This window comes from Ochotona curzoniae, unplaced genomic scaffold (genome assembly GCF_017591425.1).
Source record: "Ochotona curzoniae isolate NIBS_2020 unplaced genomic scaffold, NIBS_Ocur_1.0 contig_3819, whole genome shotgun sequence".
In the NCBI taxonomy this organism is placed as follows: domain Eukaryota; kingdom Metazoa; phylum Chordata; class Mammalia; order Lagomorpha; family Ochotonidae; genus Ochotona; species Ochotona curzoniae.
In genome coordinates, this window is record NW_024466004.1 from 2,352,572 (window position 1) to 2,378,775 (window position 26,204).

Sequence of the window (26,204 nt, forward strand, 5' to 3'; positions counted from 1 at the left end):
ATTACTGCAGAGAAAACAAAAGGAATTCCTCTCGGAAGGAAGAACCCTTCTCCCCTCAGCTTGTTAAAATTCCACCTCTGTCGTGCTGATCTGTCTTTTGGGTTCTTGTAGCTATGTGTAAGAGTAATGAGTGGGATAGGGCTTTGTGTCTAGAGCATCCACGGTGAACCTGTTGGACATGAATATAATTGTTTCCTGTTAAGACAGGATTAATAAGCAGCACCACACCTGTGAGGAACGCCTCATCTGCCCGTTCTTACAAGAAATAGGTGGGAGTGTAGTCAATGGACAGTATCCCTCAACCAATCATCCTAGAAGAAGGAGATGTGGAAAGTTAACAATGAGGTGCATGTGTAATGGTGGATTTAGAAATGCAAGGTACTTAATTACGGTCATGTACTTAGTTGTAGTGTATACTTAAGCTGATGCATCAATACTTCTAATTTCCATATCTACTTTTTCTCCTATTTTCTCTAAAGAGATTGGAGAAGATACAGCAAGTAAAAGGATAATTTTAAGCTGATAGTGTGATGGCTCACCAGGTTAAGGCACCACTTGGGATGCCTGCATCCCATATCAGAATGCACAAGATCAAGTACTGCCTCCTCTTCCGGTTCAGTTTTTTTCTGCTAATGTATAGCACGGGAGACAAGTTCTTGGTTCCTTTCCATCCTCATGGAAGATTTGGTTGGAGTTTTTGGCTCCTGGCTTCAGACTAGCCCAGCCACTGCTACTGTAGACATTTAGGGTAAAAAGTAGTGGTTGCAAGATCACTCTTGTTTCTGCCTTTCAAATAAATTTTAAAAATAAATTTATGGAGCACAATAGCCTATCGGCTAAAGTCCTTGCCTTGAATGCATTGGGATCCTATATGGGCACCAGTTCTGATCCCGGTGGCTCTGCTTCCCATACGGCTCCCTGCTTGTGGCCTGGGAAAGCAGCCCAAAGCATTGGGACCCTGCACCTGCGTGGGAGACCTGCATGAAGCTCTGGGCTCCTAACTTTGGATCAGCTAAACTCTGGCCATTGCGGTTACTTGGGGAGTGACTCATGGGACAGAAGATCTTCCTTTCTGTCTCTGTTCCTCTCTGTATACCTGACTTTTCAATAAAAGTAAATAAATAATAATAATAAATTTATGGAAAATATTTAAAATGTTAGGATAGATGGCAAATAGTGATAAGATTGGGATCATGCTGCTAAACGAGCAGCTGCCCCCTGTGTAAGTAGTTGTTGAGCTTTCTGTCCTTGTGGTATTTAGTGAGGGGCTCTTCCTGAAACACCTCCTATAGCCGCGTGGGGAATCAGTGTGTCCCTGGAAGGTCTCAGGACTGCTGCGTAACTCTCCATTACCTTCTAGGTACCTGGTGACCCATCTTATGGGGGCAGATCTGAACAACATTGTAAAATGCCAGAAGCTCACAGATGATCACGTCCAGTTCCTTATCTACCAGATTCTCCGAGGCCTGAAGGTATAAGCAATGTCTGCAATACTGTTGAAAAATGAATTCTTCCTCTCCTCCTCCTAGAGTTTAAACAAACCAGCCAAAACATCTTTTCCTAGGTCCTACATAGGACTGTGAGCTGTCAAGTTCACTGGGTGACCCCAGTTACCAGCAGATGAGCAATCCTGTTTCTTTTGTGTTTCCCAAGCCCTGGGGAGTGTGTGTGTGTGTGTGTGTGTGTGTGTGTGTGTGTGTGTGTGTGTGTGTAAAACATTGTTTATTTGTATTTGTTCATTATTTAAGTTTACTTATCTTTAAATGTTTGTTAGGTGAGGGAATTGCAGACCCATGTAAGTCTCTGCGATGGAAAAGGATGAGGGGGGAAGTGAGTGAGGGAAAAGATCCCACTCTCTCGTGACCGTCGGAGAGGGGAGATGTTGCATTACTCCTTGCTGCCAGATAACATTGGCACCAGGGGACAGACATGGTCTCCTGGGTGATTTTAAAAGTTGGTCTGGACTTTATAGGATCCTATCTGTAGACATTTCATTATACATATCTGTAAGAACTTTGTTATATCTAAAAATTATTAATTTCTTGGTGCAATGTAGCACTTTATTGTGATGCTGAGGTTTAGAAGAAATTTACCTCTGTGTGTTTGTGGTGTGCAGATTAAGAATAAAATTTGAAGTTAAGCCACTTTTTCTGTTTAGCCTGTGTGAGTTTGTATTGAGCACTAGAACACCAACCAGGTAATAGGTTGAAAGCGCCAGTGAAGGGAGTTGATGACTGTGGTGGAGAGCCCTGGTGACAGCCTGCTCCAATTGCCAATCCCATTGTGAACACCGGCCATCCTCAGTAAGTCATGAAAAGGCGCTGCACATACGTCTGTGATGTTACAGGAGGTTAGAGACCACTTCAACTGACACTGTTTCTGTTTTTCTTTTGCAGTATATACACTCAGCAGACATTATTCACAGGGTATGTATTTGAAATGTATGAAATTATTGAGGGGACTGTGGCATAGAGATGGAAGAAAACTGTGTAGCCAAGATTATAATCTAAACTGACTTCAGCTGTTACAACCTTGATGTGTGCCTCTCTGCGCTGGATTTAGACCAGTTACAGAAAGAATTGTGTAGGCTGGGCCTGCTGAAGATCCACTGGGGCCAGAGGCTGACCAGTGGCGCTCATCTGTGGATAACTGGAGGGGGTCTTTTATGTGTTGCCTTTGGTTGTTACCTGTAGGGAGAGCATTTATCATGCTTCAGAAAGTTGATCATCTCCTCCCCTTGCTTCCCAGGACCTAAAGCCCAGTAACCTCGCTGTGAACGAAGACTGTGAGCTGAAGGTAAAATGCAGACAGTGGTGATGGCTTTCTTGCTTTTGCCTTGAAGTTTGACTAAGCAAGTGTACTTCTTAAAGATTATTTTATTCGAAAGGCAGAATGACAGGGAGAGACCAAGAGAGAGTTCTTCCATCTCCTGGTCCATTCTCTCTTTGGCTGCCAGAGCTGTGGTATAGATCAGATAGGAGCCAGGAGCTCCATTGGGATCTGCCTCATGGGTGACGGGAATCCAAGTGTTGGGACCATCATCTGCTGCATCGCAGGTGCATCAGCAGGAGGGAAAGTGTGAAGTACCTGGGACGCACACCTGCATTCCTACAGGGGATGGCAGCTTGACTTGCTGTCCCACATCACCCAGCCCAAGAGAAAGGGGTTTCTTTCAAGATTTATTTTATTTTTATTGGGAAGGCAGATATACAGAGAGGAGGAGACACAGAGAGGAAGATCTTCTGTCTGAAGGTTCACTCCCCAGGCAGCCACAACAGCTGGAGCTGAACCAATCTGAAGCCAGGAGTCTTTTCCAGGTCTCCCATGTGGGTGCAGGGACTGCTTGACTATTTTTCCCAGGCCACAAGCAGGGAGCTGGATGGGAAGTGAGGCTGCTGGGATTAGATCCAGCACCTATATGGGATGCCATTGCATGCAAAGCAAGGATGTTGGCTGCCAGGCCACCACACCGGGCCCAAGAGAAAGTTTTAACAATGATTTTTTATTAAACAGTGACATGACTTCATATCTGAAAATTTCTATTGCCCTTAGGAATATCAGAGTTTGGAATTTAAACCTCTCTGTCATTCAGCCTTTTCCATAGAATGAGTATTTTGTTTAAGTGACAAAGAAAGTGGCATCACATGTGTCGTTTTCACTTTAAGTTAGATGTGTAACAAATTAATTACAATGAAGGAAAACTGTAGTCTGAATCTCATAAGTCATTCTGAGGAGATAATTGTGAAATAGATTCCTAAAAGGAAAAAGGATGGAAATCCACTCAAAATGATCAAGATAAGTAGGCTGTCCCTAGGGAACAAGCAGCTTGGGGACTTTTTTGTTTCATATTCTTTAATCAATTAAAAGCAATCTACATACAGTGCAATGCATCATTATTTAAAGGGTGCCTTGGCCACCAGAGTTATGATAAAGAACAGTCCCCTCACTTCACTTCAGCATGTCCGCTGTGCCTCTTCCCACGTGTCCTCTGTGGTCCTCCCCTGAGCTGGCCCCAGACCACCACAGGTCTCTCTGCCTTTACAGGTAGAACTGACCTTTGCTAGACTTTCAGGCAAGGGGAATCACACAGGGCATTTCTTTGTTCCTCATAATCTCCCGCACTGTTGTTTCTTGCGGAGTACTGTTCTGTGTCATCAGCACGCCAGCGTCTGCCTTTCCTTCTACCATCTGCTTTACTCCTAGTCTGTGAGCTGTGTACAGGTAAGTTCCTGTGATGTTCAAGTGCAAGGTTTTGCATGGATGTGTTTTCATCATGCTTGAGTACCTAAAACAGGTGTTTTTGTTTTTTTTTTTTTTATAATTTTACTTTTTCAGATCTATCAGATACACGGACCAGAAAGCTGATTATGACAGTGCTATATTATTTCCCTTTTTTTGTGACGTCAGCAGGTTTTTTTCTGCCTACCTTGGCAGTTGGTCAGTCCTAATACTGAGTTTTTTCCTTTGCTTAGATCCTGGATTTTGGATTGGCTAGACATACTGATGATGAAATGACAGGCTATGTTGCCACCAGGTGGTATCGGGCTCCTGAGATCATACTGAACTGGATGCACTACAACCAGACAGGTATGACTTGTACGGCTTCCTGGGGCTTTAGGAACACGGTGCTGGATGTGTGTGGGATCCTCGGAGATGCAGGGAAGGAAATAATGTTTCTTTTCATTTCTCTTCAACCCTGTGCATAGAAACAGTTTATGTACTCAGATGGGGTGATTTTTTTTACACACAGCTTTTAAACTTTGTGGTTTAGCAATTCGATTTTCACTTACTTAGATTTTCATCATAAACCTGTGGGTCCTTCCAACCTAACAACAATGGGTTCATAACCTGAAATTCCCAGACAGGAGACGTTGGCCATCTGGCGAACCACTCCTTTTCTTACTTGCGCATGTTTGCCTTGCCCCACTGCCTCATCCCTGTAGTGGGGTGGAAGTGTTAACTAGCTGATTTACTCCTAGACCAACTGAGTGCAGTTACTGAGCCTCAGTTGTCTCACATGCTAGTTTGAATATCTCATCCTAGTCAGACTGTCTTCTGTGGCTAAGTACTAACAGAGGTGTAAATTTCCTCATTGTATGTACTGCCGTTTCTCTTTCATTTTGCCAGTTGACATTTGGTCGGTCGGATGCATCATGGCTGAGCTGCTGACGGGAAGAACATTGTTTCCAGGAACAGACCGTATCCTTTGAACAGCTGTGGACTCTGGGTTTGTTCCATCTTGTTTTCCAGTGTCCGTGGATGTGTCCTACCTTTACCCCTCTGCCCGGAAGGCTGTTAGTTACTCACGTTTACAACCCAGATGCGCCCTCTGGTCACGTTTCTGAGCCACGAAGAGTCCCCATCAGCCAGGAAACACTGGGAACCTCTCATCTGCCATCTTTTTTGCAGCAGATTCCTTGGTGTCTGATGGTTAACATCACAAAGCAGTTCTGAGAGCAGACCCCACTGATGAGCTCAGGATCCCAGTGACAGGTGGTCTACTTACACAAATCCTGAATGAGCACAAGACACACATTTCTCAATCCAGGGTGTCTGGCGGTCATGTTTGGGCTGTGTGTGAACACGCTATGTGTGTAACGCTTTGCAATGATGCACCTGCAGACTCTCGCTATGCTTGTCCTTTAGCAACAAACAGTAATAGCAAGAAGCTGTAAGGCCATCTATTCACATTTGCTTTTTCCAGCACAACTGTGTCCCATATTGCAGCCAGACCTCAGATGGCTTCTAGACTTGTGTTACGCTTATAGTTTATCACAACCCCATTAGTTTAGTCCCTTTCCTATCTACGGTGTGTTTGTTTCACATCTTAGTAATAATGTCCTCAACCTGTGATATATTGTAGCTTCCATACGTTCCACTTGGGGAAGGTGTTTAGGTGATGGAGGGAATGTTAAAATATGTCTAGCATTGATCTAATGGGACTTCCGTAAGATGTAATTGACTGTTCTTTAAATGGTTTGGGCTGGGCTCTTAGTTATGTTGTGCTTGCCCTGTCTTGCTTAGAGGTGGAGAAGCTGTCTTAGCCACTTGCTGAAACAGTCTCATTGAGTTTATAAACCAGACTATCGGTTTACTTGCTTGCACCTTAGGATATACTACTGCGGGGACTAGTTTTCATGCTGCCTCTCCCTGTATTCTGTCTTTTGTTGTTTGCTTCTCCATGAACAGCCCTGCAAGGACACAGAGTCCAGTTTCCCCATCCCTGGCTTGCTGGGTACCTCTGAATTTCCAGTTAGCTTTGTGCCTTATCTGTCGTCTTTGTGTCATAACGCCCTCTGTCTCAGAAATTTGAAATACATACTTCTGGCCAAGTCAGGAGAATTCAGCTTGTCCTCCGGAACAGGGCCCTGTCCTGATGCCCTCCGTCCCTCTGGCACCCTGCCCCAGCCTTTCTTGGTACCTGCATCTCCCTCCACAATGCAGGCATGCCTGCACACACAAAGCAGCAGAGAGAGACACACACTCAAGGTAGCCCATGCTCTGGAACCAGACGCTTGGGTTTAAATCCTTGCTCTTTTCCTCACAGCTGTGTGACTTTGGGCGCAAGTCTTCTAACCTCTCAGCTTGTACAATGAGAATCCCAGGATGTGTCCCACCCAGGAGTGGTGAGAAGTCAGCAAGATAGTGGCTGCTGAGTCCTCGGCCCAGAGCCCGGCAGGGAATGCCCGAGTCAGCAACCTTCACAGAACAGTTTCCTCTCCACCACCAGCTTTATTGCCTACCTGTGAATCATTAATGGTTACGTTTTTAAAGAATCATTCATTCTGTGGCAGATAGCAAAGGGTGGATCTCCTTAGCAGGATATTGGAAGAAAGTATGCAAAGCACTATGGTTCTTGTGCCCTTATGGTCCCGTTCATAGACAGCTGGCTAGTTCCCTGTACAGCATGACCCTTTTAGAATGCTACCAACCCATAAACCATCCCTCTAGGAAAACCTTTTTTGAGCTGTAGATTAACGTCATAGCATTTAAACATTTTAATATGGCATTCTTACTTTCTTAACACATGAGATTTCACTTCAGAATTCTCATTTTTGTGATTCACTGTTTTTATTTGACTTTTTTTCTTTCTTCTTCTTCTTTTTTTTGGACAGATGTTCTCCTGGATTATAGAAATCAAACTTGAAGGGTTTGTGTTTGTATGTATTCAGTCTTCCTGTAAGCTGCCATCTGTATAGATACAGCTTTGGTAACTTGACAAGAGGGGAGAGGGAATTGTTTCCCATTATTTTTTCCTTGCCTGGGGTGATGTTCCAGCACAGTGGTTGTTAATCCTCGGGGAGAAGTTTTTAAAGCTCTAGAAGCCTGGACGTGTTGCCAGAAGCCTCCGTTCTGGATGGTGACGGCACTGACTCTCGGGTCTGCGCATGCACTCGGCCTCCAGGTGACACTGGTGTGCACGCTGGTACTGACCACACTGGGCCTGAACCCACGCATCCCAACCAGCATCTTAGTCAGACGCTGCCCTAAAAGTGGTGGTTGTAGATTCTTTTTAAATTTTTTAAAGGATGATTTTTTTTTTTTTATTTGAAAGGCAGATTTATAGAGAGGAGAGACAGAGAAAAAGATCTTCCTTGCATTGGTTCAGTCCCCAAGTAGTCACAATGGCCAGAGCTGAGCCAGTCTGAAGCCAGGAGCTTCCTCTGAGTCTCCCACACGGGTGCAGGGTCCCAAGGCTTTGGGCCATTCTCTACTGCTTTTCTAGGCCACAAGCAGGGAGCTGGATGGGAAGTGTAACAACCAGGGCATGAACTAGCATCCATATGGGATCCCAGTAATTGCAAGGTGAGGATTTAGCTACTAGGCTGCCACACCAGGCCCCTGTTGATTCTTTTTTTTTTTTTTCAATTTTTTAAAAATTGATTACATTGCATTATGTGATACTGTTTCATAGGCTCTGGGGTTCCCCCATACCCTCCCCCCATGGTAGATTGCTCCACCTTGGTGCAGTATCACAGTTCAAATTCAGTCAAGATTCTTTCATTGCAAGCATAGAGTCCAGCATCTTATTGTCCAGCTAAATTTAATGGTTTTTTGGGGAGACCATCTCTGGTCTGAAGGCAGAGCTGGCAGAGTATCATCCCGATCAATTAAAATCCACAACATAACATCAACAACACCGCTTTCCCAGGTGCATTAGCAGGGATGTGAATCAGATTTGGACAGCTAGGTCTCAGACCAGCACTCACACGGGATGCCAGTGTCACTGGTGGCAGCTTAACATGCCATCCCCAACAGCAGCCCCTAATTTCTGTTCCAGTGTGAGAAGTCCGATTATAATGATGCAATACAGGCTCTGTCCTGCCCCTATTCCTGCTGTATGTCCTTAAATGTGGACTTTACATTTTTTGTTTTTATCAAGTACTGATAAACCAGTATTAACATTTTAACCTTGGGAACATACTACCTTTTGTCATTTAAAGATGACAGAGTTCTCTAATTTTCTTAATTTAGAAATAGTTTACGTGAACAGACTTATGTAGGGGTGTGATGGAGAATTGTACACATTCTCTTGTAAAGCACACTGTCAATACTGTAGACTTTAGGAACCATTATTTTTTGTTTTAATTCTGCTCATTGTCCTGTGAAAGCAGCCATCGGGAGAGTGTAAATAAATGAATACACCTGTGTTCCAAAAAAAACTTTATTTCTTGGGACCAACCAGCTTGTTAGCATTACAGGCTAATGTTGTACCAGCATCCCACGTGGATGCTAGTTTGTGTCCTAGCTGCTCCACTTGTGATCCAGCTCCCTGCTAACGGTCTGGAGAGCAGTGAAGGATGTCCCAAGTCCTTGGACCCCTGCACCCATGTTGGAGACCTGGAAGTATTTCTGGCTTCCAGATTCACACCAGCCCAGTTCTGGTCTTTGCAACCATTTGAGCAAGTGAGCCAGTGGATAGAAGATTTTGCTCTCTGTCTCTCCCTCTCTCTGCAGCTCTAACTTTCAAATGAAATAAACACATCTTAGAACAAAAAACAAATTTTATTTAGTGGGCTGGGGCTTGTGGACTTCTGTCTAGAATTTTCTCCCGTTTTAGTCCACTTTGTAGTAGACCAGAGGGGAAGAGACAAGCTGCCAGTCATTCTGTTGCATAAGTCATCCCTGTGACGTAGGCAGCTGTGGCTTGTTGAAGCCACCATCACCTTTGCAATCAGACACCAAAATCTCTTCTTGAATCCTGCCCTACCCTCTCCTCAGAAATGTTGAGTGCCTGTCATGGAAAGATATGAGGCTGAGTACTGCAGGAAAGGTGGGTCCCCACCTTCGCCAAGTGGTAGTGCCAACCGAGCTGATAAGACAACAGGCAAACCAGGTCATCTGGATCATCGTAATCGTCAGGATGTCCTTCAGTTTGTGACTCATGTGACATGATGCTGGGAGAATCCGCTGAGGAGGCTGTAATGGTGTGAGCACATGACGGTATCCTCCCAGCCTCCCTCCCCATCCATGGCATGGGTGAAATATTCACATTTCATAGAAAATACCAAAAGCTGTTCTGCAAGTTTCCTTTCCACCTTACCCCACATCATTTGAAACTATCTGCCTAGGTCAGACCAGAAGCAGTGAAAAAGCGCATGAACAGGCTTTGGGTCCTGGTTCTGGGGTGTACACACGTTGAGTGTCCCTCAGGACACTACTGGAATAGAGGGTTCAACATTTCTGACCTAGTAGGTAGAGTCCTGGACGTGTGGAGTTCATGGCTGGTTTTCTGTGTCCTGTATTTTGCATTTTAACAAGGATGAAGCCTCTTCAGCCTTCTTAGAATTCTCTGAAGTGGGTGTGTGGTGGGAGAGTGCCCTCTGCTGGCTGTCACAGACTGGGGAAGGGAGAAGTTTCTAGAGCAAGCAAGTCAGAGCAAGCCTCCTCCTGCCACAGAGGGAGATGGTCAGGTCAAGCTTAGAGGAATGCCCACCCTTGCTTTTTGTGCCCTGCTGTCGTTCTCTTACCTGTCGGCCTCTGCTTACCAGTGCTGTGTTCAGCTGGCTTCTGTTGCTTTGTGGGAAGGTGAGAAGCTAGGTGTGGACTTGAGCGTATGCATTCAGGGAAGCCTTTTGTGTTTTCACCTGCTGTCTTTGGTAGCTAAGAGCCCAGGTAACATCGCTTCTCTTTTCTGATGTGGGACGTTGACAGATGCTCAGTGTGCGTATGCGTGTGTGTGCGTGTCCAGGTGTCTGGTGGCATCGTGAATCTTGATGTGGCAGCTGTGTGGAAGCCCTGACCTAAGTGAATTCACCATGTTGCCTTGGTTTCGGGTTTTATTTTATTTATTATTATTATTGTTACAATTTTTTGTTCTCCGGGGTATTCTGTTTGTTTCTGTGTGTTACTGTTTGCTTTCCATTTTTATTTTGTCCCAACATTTTCCTTTATAGTCCACCATTAGATATTGATCAGTTGAAGCTCATTTTAAGACTCGTTGGAACCCCAGGGGCAGAGGTTTTGAAGAAAATCTCCTCAGAGTCTGTGAGTTGATGCTTTGTTTGTAATCCTCTGCCCTGCCTTCTTGCTCCCCATCACTCTGAACCTTGACCTTGGGTGTGTTTGTAAGCACGTGTGTCCTCAGAGGCGAGGTGTGTGTGTGTGTGTGCACGCACGTTCCTGCTTGCATGCATGAACGTGTTCTGTTCTCTCTTATTCCTGAGAGCCTCAGCTGGGCGATAGCATTCCAGTAGAACAATGAGATCCAAGACTTTCATTCTTACTGAGAAACGAAGGGGAAATTTCTTCAGTCCGTTCTCAAGCCCTGACTTTGTCTTCGTCAGAAATTTTATGTCCATGCAACAGCTCTCCTTATTTCTGGACTGTGCTTGTTCTTAGGGCACGAGCACTGGGACATGTTAGTCCAACTTCGTGACCGAGAATGAAATGGGCATCGTTCGCCAGTGTTGCCCAGGCTCCACCCTCTTCATCATTTTGCAGTAGACGAGTCACACATCCCACGTAGGGTGCCCACATCTCTTCCCCATCTGCAGATTACATCGAGGAAGCACCTCTGTTCCTGTAGCCCCCATCCCCAGGAGGGTTGGAAATCTTTCCTCCCCACAGCCTGCCTTTTGATCCCAAGCTGGAGAGCCTGAGAAAGGGCTTTGGAGCTGGTGCTTCCCAGCCTGTAAGCAGGGACTTAGACAAAAGCCGAGAGGATGAGACTGCGCGTTTGGGATGTGATTTTCTGCTGTTGGCCACTTTCCTGGGCCAGAAACATGAGAAAGTCTCTGAAAGCCCAGCCTTTCTCCATTTCCATTTCCATCTGCCTCCTTAGACAGAAGGGAGGGGAATTGTAGACCCAAACCCCAGCTGTGGCTTTCTCTCCTCCCACTGCTTCTCCCTGAGGGGCTCTTTGCCCAGCGTGAGGCAGGCCTGCGCAGGTGAGTTTCAGCTGTTGGCCATGTGACTGCCAAGAGTGCCCTGTCTGTGGGTATCGGATGCATTTCTTAAAACAACCGTGAAGCCCAGTGCACTTCTCAGTTTCCATTCAGAGATGTGGACGCGTATGCTGGCCCTATTTTATCATGTTTCAGTTAGTCATTCGAGATAAGGGAGCACAAGCCCAGAAAGGCTGTGCCTGACCGAGTTGCACTGAGTCATTTGGCAGAGCCATGTAGGGATTCCAGATGTTCCGATAACACGGTCTAAACCAGAATCTCCTGCAGTTGCACATGACTGTAAAGTCTGTGTCAGAGTTCTTGATGACACTGTCCACCTGAAGAGGAGTTGTTTTGTTTTATTGGTTTGTTGCTTTAGGAAATGCACAAGCTGGGTTAGATAGAGCACATCAAAAAAGATAGGAGATGATTCTTAGGAAGAACATTGCTTAAAAAAAAAAAAAAAAAACGGTTGCACATGCTTAGAAAGATTGGCTAGTCAGGACCAGAGGACAAAGTATGGGAACAGTAGCATTTGCCTAATAGTGATCCATCTTATCTTTAAGACAGAAATGGAGCAAGAGAGATCTGTCTGCTGGGTCACTTCTCTAGTGCCCACAAAAGCCAGACCTGGGTCAGGCCCAGTCCAGGAGCAGGAACTCAGTCCGGGTTTCCCATGTGGTGGCAGGAACCCAAACACGTTCACCCATCTGCTGCCTCCTAGCGTACACGTTTTCAGGAAGCTGGACTAGAAACAGGAGCCAGGACTTGAGCAGGATACAAGTGCTACAAGTAGCATCTTAACTGTTCTGACAGCCCGCCTCTCCCCCATCATTTATTTTTGAGAAGGAAACACTAACCTAACCGTATGGCATAGTGGCCTAATAATAGGATTTAGTTTCACTGTGCAAAATAAAACACATCAAAATTTCAACAGCTCTAGGTATAGCGTCAGGTATAACTGAACAGAATCAGAGCACAGAGCTTATTCAAATAAGATTCTGTTCCACTTACGCTGTTTAATTCTGACAAGTGAATAAATGTAGTATAAATCTTCAAAGGATAGACAAGCTTAATTTGATGTTAGCAACACTGACCTACTACCTGTGTATCATGACACTGCATGACTACAGAGGACAGAATGGGAAAATAACAGAAAGATAAGTACATTTGCTGAAGATTTGAGAAAGAAACACATCAGTAAAGATGCAGAAAAAGGAGAGCCAACACTTTTTTTGTTCAATGCTAAAGGGTAGAGAAGTGATACCAGCATTTATGAAGAAGTCCAATTAATTAATTTAAAAGGATGTTCTGTATGGAATGCATCAGGGTATGCTGTGGGAATGAGGATGCATAGTCATGGTGGAGACTAAAGGATAGAGTTTATTTATTTGGTTTCCCCGGTACCTGTTGTAACCATATTAAAGCAAGAACTTGGTTCACATTTTTCGCTAGAAATATGATCTTCCTAACCTCCTAATGGGATAGAGATGTGATAACCCATCTCTGTAAAGAAGACAGACAGAACATAGATGCAGTCCCAGTTTTGTTCATAGAAAGGAAAAGAGACATGACAGGATTTTAATAGTTTGAAACCCAACTGGTGGGGCTGGCACTGAGATATAGCCGTTAAACCACTGCCTGTAAGGCTGACATCCCATATGAGCACCATTTTCAGTCTAGGCTGTTCCAGTTTGATCCAGTTCCAAACTAATGTGCCTGGGAAGAAAGTAGAAGTTGGCCCAAAGACTTGGGCCCCTGCCACCCATGTTGGAGACCTAGATGGAGTTCTAGGCTCTCTGCTCCAGCCTGACCCAGTTTTGGCTGTTGTAGGCATTAGGGGAGTGAACAAAAGGATGGAAAATTCTCCCTCCCTGACACTGCATGACAAACCAACAGTTTTCGTTACCACTTTGGGGCGATGGGAATTGTTTAGCTTATTAGCACAGTTCAAGGGGAGAATTTGCTGTGCAACTTAACATGTGCTTGTGAATATGGAAAACCTCACAGTTTTGGCCTTTGCCAGAGAATTGTCTTTTAAACAAGTCTTAAAAAGCAAACAATCAAAAAAAAAAATCCCACTGGTATTGCTTTGTAACCCCTTTGTAATATCTTGTGCCGTGCATGCAGACTACTGTTTGTTGTGACCGTGTTAAAAGCACTTCCATCTGTTGGATTTGCTGGCTTCTGCCTTTGGGCTTGGAGAGCTTGCAAGGCAAGAGCACATCTTGCCTCTATCCCCACGGCTGGCCATAAGCCTGCATTCACAGGAATCTGACCACTCAGGAGTTGTGTTCAGGGGATGAACTCAAGTGGAAAATGATTCGGGGAAGCTGCAGAGGAGTGTGACCCCTCGGCTGTGGTGGTGGAAAATGACACTTGAGCCAAAGGAGGGAATTCGTAGTTAATGAGAAAGGGACCATACAAGGGATTGTAGTGAATTATGGTGAGGATTTTAGAAATCCCATCACTTGTGCCTTTGGTAGGACTGCATGACAAACCAACAGTTCTCCTTACCACTTTGGGGCGATGGGAATTGTTTAGCTTATTAGCACAGTTCAAGGGGAGAATTTGCTGTGCAACTTAACGTGTGCTTGTGAATATGGAAAACCTCACAGTTTTGGCCATTGCCAGAGAATTGCTGTTTTTTCCACTTCCTCCCAGCTGTTTGCTAAAAAAAAAAAAAAAATTACTCTAGCCACTTGCAGAAGAAACCACTGTGGCATGCCATAATACCATCGGCAGCCTGTGACTTCTACTTTGTCATTGGCATTAGCCTCTAGCTTACCCCCCAACTCCATCTTCCCTTTTTTCACTTCACCATTGTGTTTGTGACATGTATTTTAAAAATACCGCCACTAATGTCTTTGAAATTCTGCAATGTTTATCAGCAATTTAGTCTCCTCTATGAGAGGATGTGTCAGTTACTCCATTTGGTCCAAAGTTTTCTGAATTGTTTGTGTTTACCCACAGGCAGACAGGTTTTAATCATCAGAACAGGAAAATTATTCTCTGGCTGGCTTCCTGCATCAAGGAGCAGTCTGTTTCCAGGAAACCAGAAAGATTTAAAATTAAAGATAATGCTGACACCAAAGAAACATTTTTCTTGTCTGCATGACCAGTCTGTGCATCAGCATGCTTTAACCTGCACCCTTGGCCTGTGGCCTAGAGTGGGTGGGGAAGTAACGTGGGGAGTGGGGTGGTTTGTTTAATTTTGTTTTGTTTTGGAATGATTTTTTTTAACCTTTTTTTCTTTTTTTGAGCACCTGAGTTGAAAGTTCTTTTTTTCTGCATTGTATGTTTAACAATGCCCTTGACCAGGCATCTAAGATATTAACCAGCTTCAGCAGATTATGCGTCTGACTGGGACACCCCCTGCTTATCTCATTAACAGGATGCCAAGCCACGAGGTGAGAGCACACAGCCTGTAGAGGCATGGTGGAGTTCAGAGGCCACATCCTCGTGTTGGCTGGCACTGTGTAACCAACGTTCCTAATGCCGCAGTATGCTTGCATGTATCTTGAAGGACCGCTAGGACAGTGCCTATGTTTACTATTGCAAGATGTGGCCATTTGGAATAAAATGTCATCCAAACCCAAGAGGTTGAGAATGGAGCTTACAGGCTTGGACATGGAGAACAGTGCTACTTTTACATTGTGTTTAGCATATTTAATATTTCAAGAGGCCTGTGTTTCTTCCTGGATCTCAGGCCTTTATAAGAAAGGAATACTGCTTCCTAATGACCTTCAAGTTCATTAGCATGCTCTCCTGTTCTTAAAACTAAAATTTGCAACACTAACTGGTACTGAATTTACAAGCCAATGGATATGCAAGGATAGAGTAACTATGAACACTGAAGTAGGGTTCAGTGCCTGGTTTCTTGTTTTTTGAAGTCTGGTTGCACCAGTGGCCAGTGATGGGGGCCCCACTTTCAGAGGGACCTTGAGTACTTCCAGGAGTCAGGTCAGTGGCACCAAACCACTTGTAGCCGTCATGTCCCTGCAGCCCCAGCCTTGTCATTCTCAGTTTAACAGAGGAATGGCTGCTCTGTCTGGAAGAGGCAGGTCTCTTGCCTTCGTGTTCCCTCCTTCCTTTTATCTGCATGCCCAAGTGGAAGGGGATTGCAGCCACATGTGTATTCCATCCCAGGAACTTTTCTTTCCAGATCGGAAAGATTGTCAGCTGCTCTTCAAAGTAGACCTGGTCTATTCACTCCCCATACAATGACTAACAAGGTAAAGTTACCCCAGCAACCAGAACTTTTCATAACCTTCTGTGCATAGTGTACTCCCGGGTCTTTAGTATTGAGCTGTAGCTGAGCAGGAAGCTGCAGGAGGAAAAGAGAGCAGTGTCTGTCTGAAAGTGACAGTGGTAGCAGGCAGTGTTTCTTGAGCCCCTGCTCGACACCAAGTACTAAGCCAAGAAAGTGCTTGCCTCTTGCTGACTCTTCAATCCTGTGAGGTCAGCCCTGCTGTTAAACCCATTTTACAAATGAGGAACCCAAGCTTTTAAAAGAGATGAACTTGGCCTGAGTGCTAAACTCCATATTTATGCTCTAGCCCGTCGCACCAAAGAATTCAAATGTGTAACAGCTGTCCCGGTAGCCAACATGCCACGGGAGGTGGAGTTTCATTTTCAGGTGTTTTCACAAGTGTTAGCACAGCCATGATATGCTGTAGACCATCCAGATGGTAACATTCAGCGCTAATGCTGGTATTTCGCAGGTGAGATACACCAGTTGAGAGTTGCCTAACAGGTAGTTGTAACTTGGATGTGGCAGAGAAGGAAAGGCATAGGCCATGTGACTGAAATTTCATAATTGCTTATTATCCTTGATAGATTGTCTTTGATCATTTGAAAATGTGTTTGAGCCTCTAAATAGAACGTGCTAAGCTTATGTTCACTTGTGTCACCAAGGACACTTTTGATGTCCCGGGCATAGCATCCAAGGTCAGCACCATCTGAAGACTGTCATAGACTGAGTCCAGGGATACCAACCGCTCTGTCCACCTTAGCTGCCAAGAAAGGCCCTTTCACAAAGGGCCAATTCTTGACCTCAGTTTTTGAACATGGGATCCTATGACCAGAAAGCTAATGAAAGAGAACTTAATTGGCTCGTTAGTATTCTCATTCGCTTGAAGTATTAGCTGGGAGAGAGCAGGACTAAGCAAAGGTGGTGCTCACGAGAAGGGAAGCTAGGATGGCAGTGCAAGGGACATCTCCAGCAAGTGTCTGAAATGGTCCCCGACCTTGGAGTGAGTATGCTGTCAGCGTAACTTACTGCTCAACAAAACTAGTCACTCTCAATTTTTACAGGCAAGAAACTACATTCAGTCTTTGAACCAGATGCCAAAGATGAACTTTGCAAACGTATTTCTTGGTGCCAATCCCCTGGGTAAGTGACCAGATCCTCGCTTGTTGAATACTGAATGAACTAGAGTATAAAATTAGGGACTTGAGGAAGAGTTTTTTCTTTTTGATTGAACAGCATACTATTAATTAAAACTGGGGGAGGTGATAACTACTCACATGGCACTTATTATGTGTTGTTTGTATCATCAGATTTCTTAAGAAGTACATGACCTGCTCTATTGCGGGATTTGGTGTGGGAAATGGGTGATACAATGAGGAAAGGAGAGATAGGGATGTTGGGAGAAAAGGAGGAAAGAGAAAGAGAAGAAAGCCGTGACATGCCCACACCACCGACGGGTGACCGAGTCCCAAGCTGAAGGTAGAAACGGTGGAGGCACAGAGGGGTGGTGCTCAGGGGACACTCCCCGGAGCTCCCCGCAGCATGCTCTGCTCTGCTGGCAGCCAGCTGGGCTGCAGGCCCAGCCATGCTCCGCACTCCCTGGTTTCCTCTCCTCTTAATTATTAGTTACCTCGAGTCTAGGGGAAGGGCTCCACATCGCTTCCCATTCCCCACCCCTGTCAGCCCTAGGTGCCTCAGCAAAGGGGAATCGGTGGGCTGCTGAGACCTAAGTGGTTAAAGCAGTTCTTTTGTGTCTTAGAGGCAAGGTTGTAGGAAGGGGCTGACATACCACTCCTGGTGGCTCCAGAGTGTGGCCTCTTCTGAAGCCCTCACCCCTTAATTCCTAGTGCTGGGCAACTCCTAGCAGCCAAGACAGGAGGAGCCTACCAGTGCCTTCCTGTGGTAGGGAGCAGAGTGATGCTATAAGGGCCTGAATAGGCAGCCTTCTCGCCTCCATGAATATGAGACTGGGGCAAGTTCTGAGGTCTTACTACCTTTCGTTAAGTCTGCATGGATCATCCCTCCGCATGAGGGCCAGGCTTGGGGCCTGGCTTTGTCCTTGTGAAAGCTGGTGACAGCCACAACAGTGAAAAGCAGGCAGTTTTACCTTTTTAAAGTACTTCCTCCATGATGAGTTTCAGGGTTGCCATGATGATCTTAGGATGGTACACATATGCACTTTCAAGTGTGGGGCAGTGACAGGTGAATTCACGTTGACCTCAGAGATGGGGTCGCTCTCAGGTGCAGGTATGGATGTACAGACTCATCAAGCATGCGCAGGATTTTCCTAGGACTGGTTTAAGTTTGCAGATCCCTGCGCGGCTCTGGCGAGCTTCTTTTGAGCTGTCTTATCTAAAACAAGGATCTGTGGGACGCTCTCTTTGAGCTGTGAGTACACCTGGATGTGGGGCCAGGCTGTTGTGTGCCAGTAACTCCCTTGGCTGGCATTCTGTTGATTTTTCTTCCGTCTCACCACTCCTCGGGTTTGGGCATGGCAGTGCTCATTGCTTGGTTCCCTGTTTATTGAGTCAGACAGATTTGTAAACATCAGCATTCCACACAGCTTGTTCAAACAGAATCCCATTTTTTTATGTTCTTTTAGTTATGTACCCTTAAAAATAGAACACACACACACATACACACTCTTACAGGAGGGAAGAGATTATCCTACTCGGAATTCTTGTTTAAATTCTTGTGTAAAATCCTTGCCCTCCCCGCGTCCAATCTGCCGTTCCCGTAGCCGTTGACCTGCTGGAGAAGATGCTGGTTTTGGACTCAGATAAGAGAATCACTGCAGCCCAAGCCCTCGCTCATGACTACTTTGCTCAGTACCACGATCCTGACGACGAACCAGTGGCCGACCCTTATGATCAGTCTTTTGAAAGCAGAGACCTCCTCATCGATGAATGGAAAAGTAAGTCCTGAGGGCCAGATTTACATCTAGCATAAACGCAGGGGTTTGGAAACCTTTTCTGGGTGAACCGTGGACCAGGCAAAACTGGGTGACTACAACCACTCAAGAGTCGCTCTGGGGTGCTTCTGTCTTGGCCTCAGCCTCTCCTGGCTGCCAAGGGCTTCGAGGTGCTGGGAGCCTTCGCATGGACAGCGTCTTCTCCGAGAGGAGTAGGGTCAAGGGAGTTTTATGATCTTGCAGCAGATAAAATTGCAGCAAAGGGAATGCGCTTTTGAGCTCTTGCCTTATGTCTAGTTAGGAACAGAGCCAGGGATGGAGCCCAGGCCTCCCATAGCCAAGCTCCTGGGCTTACCCTAGAGCTTGAGCTCCAAGCTCTGGCTGAGTCTCCAGGGCCCAGGGCAGGTCTGCTGCTTGCAAGAACCCTCAGAGAGCTTTGAAGAGGAAGAAACAGGCTATGAGGCCTTTGGCAGCAGGTTCTGTGCTGTCAGAAGCTTAAGGGGAGAATATATTTTAAAGGTTTATTTTTATTGGAAAGGCAGAGTTACAGAGAGAGACACAAAGACAGAAAGAGAGGGAGATCTTCCATCTGCTGGTTCATCCACCAAATGGTCCTAATGGCCAGAGCTGAACTGACGCAAAGCAAAGAGCCAGGAGCTCCTCCCAGGTCTGCCTACAGAGGTGCGGGGCCCAAAACCTTGTGCCAACCTCCACTGCTTTCCCAGGTACATTAGCAAGGAGCTGTATCAGAAGTGTAGGAGCCACAACTTTAACAAGTGCCCATACGGGATGCTGGCACTGCAGGCAGAAACACCACCATGCCAGCCCCATGGGAGAATATCACGTGGAGTCGGGAAGGCAGTTATCAGAAGCAGTGGACCGAACCCAGCCTGCGTGGGAATGAGGATTTGAAGTGAAGCAGTCAGAGCACCCGCCCAGGAGAAAGAACAGTCTGAATTCTCACATCTCAACTTTATCCTTCCCAATTCCAGGCCTGACATACAATGAAGTCATCAGCTTTGTGCCACCGCCCCTTGACCAAGAAGAGATGGAATCCTGAGCACCTGGTTTCTGTTCTCGTTGACCCCACTTCACTGTGAGGGAAAGGCCTTTTCATGGGAACTCTCCAAATATTGTTCAAGTGCCTCTCGTTGCAAAGATTTCCTCAGTGGTGGAAGGGGTGTGTGTGTGTTTGTGCGTGTTAGTCTGTGTGTGGGGGTGTGTACGTGTGTGTACGTGTGTGTGTGTTAGTCTGTGTGTGTGTCTATAAGATGAGAGCACCAGGGCGAGTCGACCACAGTTGCTGTCCTTCAGAGGAAGTTGCTGTCTCTGCCCCGGCAGCCTCCACCTGCTGTCCTTCTTGAGCATCAGCTCAGGCAGACCAGGGCTGCCCTCCTGTTAGGGATGAGTCAAACGTAAGGTGAACAACGTGAAAACGCCCCCCGGCCCCAGTCATTGCTTCTGTCACTCTGGCCTCTCCTATGGCCCCACCTTGACCGCAGTGGACAGACTGGGCCGCAGAGAGAAAGGTTTATACCTTGTGGCTGCTTCTGGACTGGAGCCATTCCTGGAAGGTGTCCTCAGTCCCACCAGGCCGGCGTCAGCACAAGGCTGGGATCGACCTGCTTCATGCGTTTGGAGACTGTGAACATGTCTATGCCTTAAAAGGAGAGCCGTGGGAATATCACACGGAGTCAAGGCAGCAGCTCCTGAGGTTCTGAGCCAGCCAAGCAGGGCAGCGGGGGGCTGCCGGCGGCCTTCCCAGGTGGCCGTGTGCGCATCTGCCTGCATGGACATCCTCTCCCCACCTCACCCCCCACGCCCAGCGGGCAGTGTGGCCGTCCCTGTGCCCACCCCTTCCTCTCAGTGCAGAAGTCTCCTGAGTGCCAACCCAGGCGGAGAAGCATCTCCTCGTTCTCCACGTGCTTCCGGAGCACCCTTTGTCCCTTGCACAGTGCGTTCTGCACGTCTGGCTAGCTGAGCATGCGCAGCCACCTGTCCTGTCCTCGAGTGGCCTTCGTGCCAGGCAAGGTCACCAGTGGAGACTTCTGGGGGCGCTCTGCCGACATGATGGGCGGGTGGCAGCCTCCTCCTCTGCGGCCCTAGTGCTGTCTTGTGCTCCAGGTGCTGTTGGTGGGGAAGCTATGACAAAATGGAGCCTTTGGGTGGGCAGCCGTCTCATTTTTGCCATCTGATTTACAGCAGATGGTTTCTGAAGGACGGGGGAGCCAACACAGGAGATCTGGGCTCTTCCCAGGAGGTTCCCAAACTCTGGAATGCCAGTCATTGTCTTCACTTCCAATCATCAATTCTAGGAAATGCTGAAAATCAAAAAGATAAAAGCCAGCAACTGCTTTTGCTGTCTCTCCAATGTGATTCTCAGAAAAGTATTGGCGAGGTACCTTTCCAAGCCCGGGCAGCAAAGGCTTTCCTTGGCAGCTTGATATCCAATCGGCTTCTCGGATCGGGGTGGGAAGAAACCCGTCTTCAGAAATTTTATACATTGTGGGAATCCTTTTGAGAATGTGATTCCTTTTGATGGGGAGAAAGGGCAAATTATTTTGATAATCTTGTATTTTCAACTTTGTAAAGAAGACATATCCTCAGGGGTGGAAGAAAAGTTGTTTTCATAATTTTCTCAAATTTCAGGCCTTTTTTTGTTTTATTTTGTTTTGCTCCGTGAGGAGCTCATGTGTTTAAGCTTTTTGTATAACAAGAAAAGTGTAGCACCCCTTCCAGTGTTGGCTGTTTGACAAATCCCTGGATTCGGGTCAAGGAGTCTGCATTTCTGTGTGAATACAGAGGGATACCCCCAGGTCAGACTGGAGCGGGCAGGAAGAGGCGGGCTGCTGTTATACCCCGCTCCCCAGCCCCCTTGCTAAAAGACAAAGTAACCGGAAAGGCTTCACCTCCTCTCCATGCAGTTCCGACCCTCACCATCCACAGCACGACGACTTGCGTCTGTCGGCCGTAGCCGGTTACAGTGTGATTTGCTTACAGAAGTATCGCTCTGAGTATTTTTTCCTGAGTGTCTTGTGCCTGCGTGACCACACCCGTGTTAGGAGGAGGCCACATGCTTCCCTGGCCCAGACTCGAAGCTTGGAGCCCGTGGAAGAGCTCTCACTTCAAGCATAGTTCTCCCATCTCCCGATTTCTCAGAACAGAAAGCGGACAGCAAGGGCAACGGCTCTTTGTATTCATGAACTGGCTGAGAGCAGTGATGTCAGGTAGGATTTAAGAGAACACCACTGGTTCAAATAAAGCCTGTTTTTCAAATTCAGCAAGTTTCCTGAATTTATTATGGTGGTGTTTTTATTTTATTTTTTTCTTTCTTTCTTGATCATTGTTAACTACAACGCAATGTAGCAATGCCACATCAGTGTTGTTGCAACTGTGGCTTGTCGCATGTTGCTAGCAGTTCTTAGTATAGAACTCCTTAAAAGTAGAAAACCATTTATAAAGGGCCCCTGGGTTGTACACACTTCAGGGTGAAGAGATTCTAGGTCTCAGGTAAAAGCAAAGAACAGATAAAAGTGACACAGCAGAGGTGTTTATGTCTGGGTATAAGAGTGGCCAGGCACTGACCAGGCCGGCGGATGGACCCATGATCACCTGCCCACCCACCACATACTTTCCTGTAGTCCACTAAGAAGAGTTTTAGCGTTTTTTGAATGGTTGAAAAGGATCTAAAGAAAGCCTCTTGGCATGTGAACAGTTAGGTACAGTGCAAATCTCAGTGACCACAACTGAAGACATATTAGTTTATGACTTTTGTCTTCCCCTGGGATGGTCCTTGGGAAGACTTTAAATGACTGAATCCCTTCCCAGTGCTAGAGGCCTGTGGGGTCTGGGGTCACGGCTGATGACAGCTCAGGGTATGAGAGCCCACAGGTGTCTGGATGAATGGGGAGGGTCGATCCCTAGTGGGCAACCTTTGTCCCAGGCTAGCTACTGGGAGTGATGGCTGCGGTAGGGGGTCAGCCAGGCAGAGACTCCTTTTGCTGTCCCAGTGACTTCTCAAAGTGATGAGCCAGAGAGAGAGCAGCTGCATAGTCATGTGAGGTCTGTTAGCACCTGGAGGTCAGACAGCGGTGGAAATGCTCCCCTCACAGGCCAGGTACCAGCTGTGCCTCCTGAGAAAGAAGGGCCTGCTTAGCTCCAGGAGAGCTGACAGCAGAAGCAGCTCAGCTGGCATGAATTTGAGTTGGTTTTGTTCCTTTAGTTTTAGAAGCAGAGAAAGATGCCATTTGCACCCACCAGAGATCCACAATGGTTGGGCTGAGCCAACACTGAGTCCTAGCGAACGCAGTCCAGGTGTTCCACACGGCTTAGAGGGACTACACTGAGCTGTTGCCTGCTGTCTGAGTCCGTGCTGGCAGGAAGTTGGAATCCAGAGCCACATGCAGGAAGTAAAACCCCAGCATTGCTCTCAAGGATGTGGGCATCTTTTATTTATTATCATTTTTTAATTGGAAAATCAGATTTGCAGAGAGAAGAAAAGAAATATCTTCCATCCTCTGGCTCACTTTCCCAGTAGCCGCAACGGCCAGAGTTGAGCCGATCCAAAGCTAGGAACCAGGGCCTTCTGGGTTTCCCACATGGTACAGGGTCCCAAGGCTTTTAGATCCATATGAGGTCCATATGAGATCCTGGCCACCAGGCTACAGGGCCAGGCCCAGATGTGGGCATCTATGTCAAATGCCTCACCTGAATGGCCTCTTAAAAAACAACAAATAAATAAATATTTAAGTCACGGCTGTTCAGAAGGATGGATAGTACTAAATTAAGACTTTGATTTCTTGCGCCCGGCGCCGTGGCCTAATGGCTAAAGCCCTTGCCTTGAATGCTCCAGCATCCCACATGGGCGCCAGTTTTAATCCCAGCAGCCCCACTTTCCATCCAGCCCCCTGCTTTGTGGCCTGGGAAAGCAGTCGAATGCCTTGGGACCCTGCACCCACATGGGAGACCTGGAGAAAGTTCCTGGCTCCTGGCTCGGAATCAGCTCCAGTCGTTGCACTGGCCGTTGCGGCTGCTTGGGGAGTGAATCATTGGACAGAAGATCTTCCTCTCTGTATATCTGCCTTTTCAATAAAAATAAATAAATCTTAAAAAAAAAAAAAGACTTTCATTTCTTTAAAAAAAAAAAAAGGGGGGGCGACGGAGCAGACAGGATGGATGGGATATTTGGTGCTCCTGCAATTAAAAAAAAAAAAGGCACACTTTACCACATAATTTTAAAGATGAAAAGGGCCTGGTGTGATGGCTCAGTGACTAAGTCCTCGCCTTGCACACGCCAGGATCCCATGTTTGTTCATGTCCCGACTGCTCCCTGCTTGTGGCCTGGGAAACCAGATGAGGCTGGCCTTGGGACCCTGCACTCACCGGGGGATCCTGGCTTTGGATCAGTTCCAGCAGTTGCAGCCATATGGGGAGTGCACTAACAGATGGAAGATGTTTCTCTCTGTGTCTCTTCTCTGTAAATCTGCCTTTCCAAGGAAAAATAAGAAACTCTTACAAAAAAACAGAGGCCTGAGGCTGGGTACTTTCTCAAGAAAGCAGGATTTTTGACTCAGTCTTGGCAGTGAGAGAGTCCGGCCAGCAGTGTCTGCAGTCTGCCAAAGGCTGGCTGGTCATGTTGTGAGTTGACCAAACTTATCTCAGAAATGGGTCTGAGACAGTCTCTCAGAAGCCCAGGATCCTAGACACTGGCCAGGGCCGACCAGTGGACTGTCCCTTCTAGCCACACGTGCTAGAGCGCAGCCACCCCGATCAGCCATGTTCAATAATCAATCAACTAAGCATCGGTACTTGATGTGAATCATCAGCCAAGCTCACATCGTTGCAAAACAAAATCATCCAATCAACCATAGTGGTGTGGAACATATACCCAGTTTAAGCATCATACACTGTAAAATATCTAATCAGTAAGTCACATCCATCTAGTAATGAACAGCAGAACCAGGAAAGCAGGGCCTTCCAATAGTTTACAAAAAAAAAATTGGTTCAATAGCTTATTGCCTGAGCTGTAAAAGAAAAGCAAGATCCCATTCTGGGCCTAGTGCAATAGCCTACTGGCTAAATCCTCACCCTGCTTCTATCGGGATCCCATATGGGTGCCAGTTTGTGTCCTGGTTGCTTCACTTCCCATCCAGCTCCCTGCTTGTGGCTGGGAAAGCAGTTGAGCACAGCCCAAAGCCTTGGGACCCTGTCCTATATGGGAGATCCGGAAGATACTCCTGGCTGCTGGCTTTGAATCAGCTGAGCTCCAGCTGTTGTGACCACTTAGAATGTAAACCAGTGGATGAAAGATCTTTCTCTCTCTATCTCCTCTCTTTATCTGCATTTCCAATTTTTAAAAGATGAGATAAATCTTTTAAAAAATCTCATCCTGGAATGAAACAAGCACTCTCACTTCTCTTTCCAAGACCCAAGGTTATGGCACAGATCAGGTTATGGACATATCTCAGAAAAGTTTCCGAAGACTAAGCTTTACTGTCACCTTGTTCTGTTGTGTGGGCTGTCACAACTGCATATCAGCACAACGCAGAGGAGAGGGAGGTGGCTGCAGCAGATGAGCCAAGCCATGGGGCGAGAACTTGGTGGGTTCCAAGAGAGCCACGTTAATCCCTTGCAAGGTTGATGTCCCTGACCACTGTGCTCCATGGCTTTTTCTTTTTAGATTTAATTTGTTCTCATTACAAAGATATACAGAGAGGAAGAGAGACAGAGAGGAAGATCTTCTGTCCAATGATTCACTCCCCAAGTGACTACAACTGCCAGAACTGAGCCAATCCGAAGCCAGGAGCCAGGAGCTTCCTCCAGGTCTCCCACACGAGTCAAGGTCCCAAGGTTTTGGGCCGTCCTCAACTGCTTTCCCAGGCCACAAGCAGGGAGCTGGATGGGAATTGGGGCTGCTGGGATTAGAACCAGTGCCCATATGGGATCCCAGAACATTCAAGGTGAGGACTCGAGCCACTAGGCCACGCCGCCAGGCCCTCCATGTCTTTTTTTTTTTTTTTTTTTTTTTTTGAAAGGCAGGGCCTGGCATGGTGGCCTAGCAGCTAAAATCCTCACCTTGAAAGCACCAGGATCCCATATGACGCCTGTTCTGTTCCCAGCAGCTCCACTTCCCATCCAGCTCCCTGCTTGTGGCCTGGGAAAGCAGTCAAGGACGGCCCAAAACTTTGGGACCCTGACTCGTGTGGGAGACCTGGAGGAAGCTCCTGGCTTCTGGCTTCGGATTGGCTCAGTTCTGGCTGTTGTGGTCACTTGGGGAATGAATCAATGAACAGATGATCTTCCTCTCTGTCTCTTCTCCTCTCCATATCTGTCTTTGCAACAAAGATAAATATGTTTCTAAAAGTGTTTTTGAAAGCCAAAGTTACACAGAGGAGAGACAGATCCTCCACTAATGGTTAGCACCCCAAGTGGCTGCCACACCTGGAGCTGAGCCAGGAGCCCTTTCCACGTCTGTTACGTGGGTGCAAGGGCCCAAGTCCTTGGGTGATCCTCTGCTGTTTTATCAGGGTATAAGTAGGAAGCTGGATTAAAAGTTGAGCTTCCAGGATACAATACAAACAGGTACCCACATGAGCAGGTAGAAGCTTAGCCTACTATGCCACGGAGCCAGCACTTTGCCTTCCGGCTCTCCTCC

The 26,204-nt window shown here is 46.7% G+C and overlaps 1 protein-coding gene across 5 annotated transcripts in view; it reads left to right on the top strand.

The window, feature by feature from the left end:
- The window catches only part of MAPK14 (mitogen-activated protein kinase 14), a 75,732-nt gene extending 53,902 nt beyond the window's left edge, over positions 1-21,830 (top strand). The window contains exons 4-13 of one of the 5 annotated variants that reach the window (XM_040983249.1): positions 1,361-1,472; positions 2,397-2,426; positions 2,749-2,796; positions 4,473-4,587; positions 5,128-5,199; positions 10,409-10,488; positions 16,704-16,782; positions 18,380-18,553; positions 19,543-19,569; positions 20,350-21,830. In XM_040983249.1, coding sequence (XP_040839183.1) covers positions 1,361-1,472; positions 2,397-2,426; positions 2,749-2,796; positions 4,473-4,587; positions 5,128-5,199; positions 10,409-10,488; positions 16,704-16,782; positions 18,380-18,553; positions 19,543-19,569; positions 20,350-20,531 — 919 coding nt within the window. In that variant the 3' untranslated portion in view covers positions 20,532-21,830. Of the gene's footprint in view, positions 1-1,360; positions 1,473-2,396; positions 2,427-2,748; positions 2,797-4,472; positions 4,588-5,127; positions 5,200-10,408; positions 10,489-14,717; positions 14,798-16,703; positions 16,783-18,379; positions 18,554-19,542; positions 19,853-20,349 lie in introns of those variants that run through there. The other 4 variants (XM_040983251.1, XM_040983250.1, XM_040983252.1 and 1 more) reach the window with 4 other exon arrangements.
- The last annotated feature ends 4,374 nt before the right edge of the window (positions 21,831-26,204 follow it).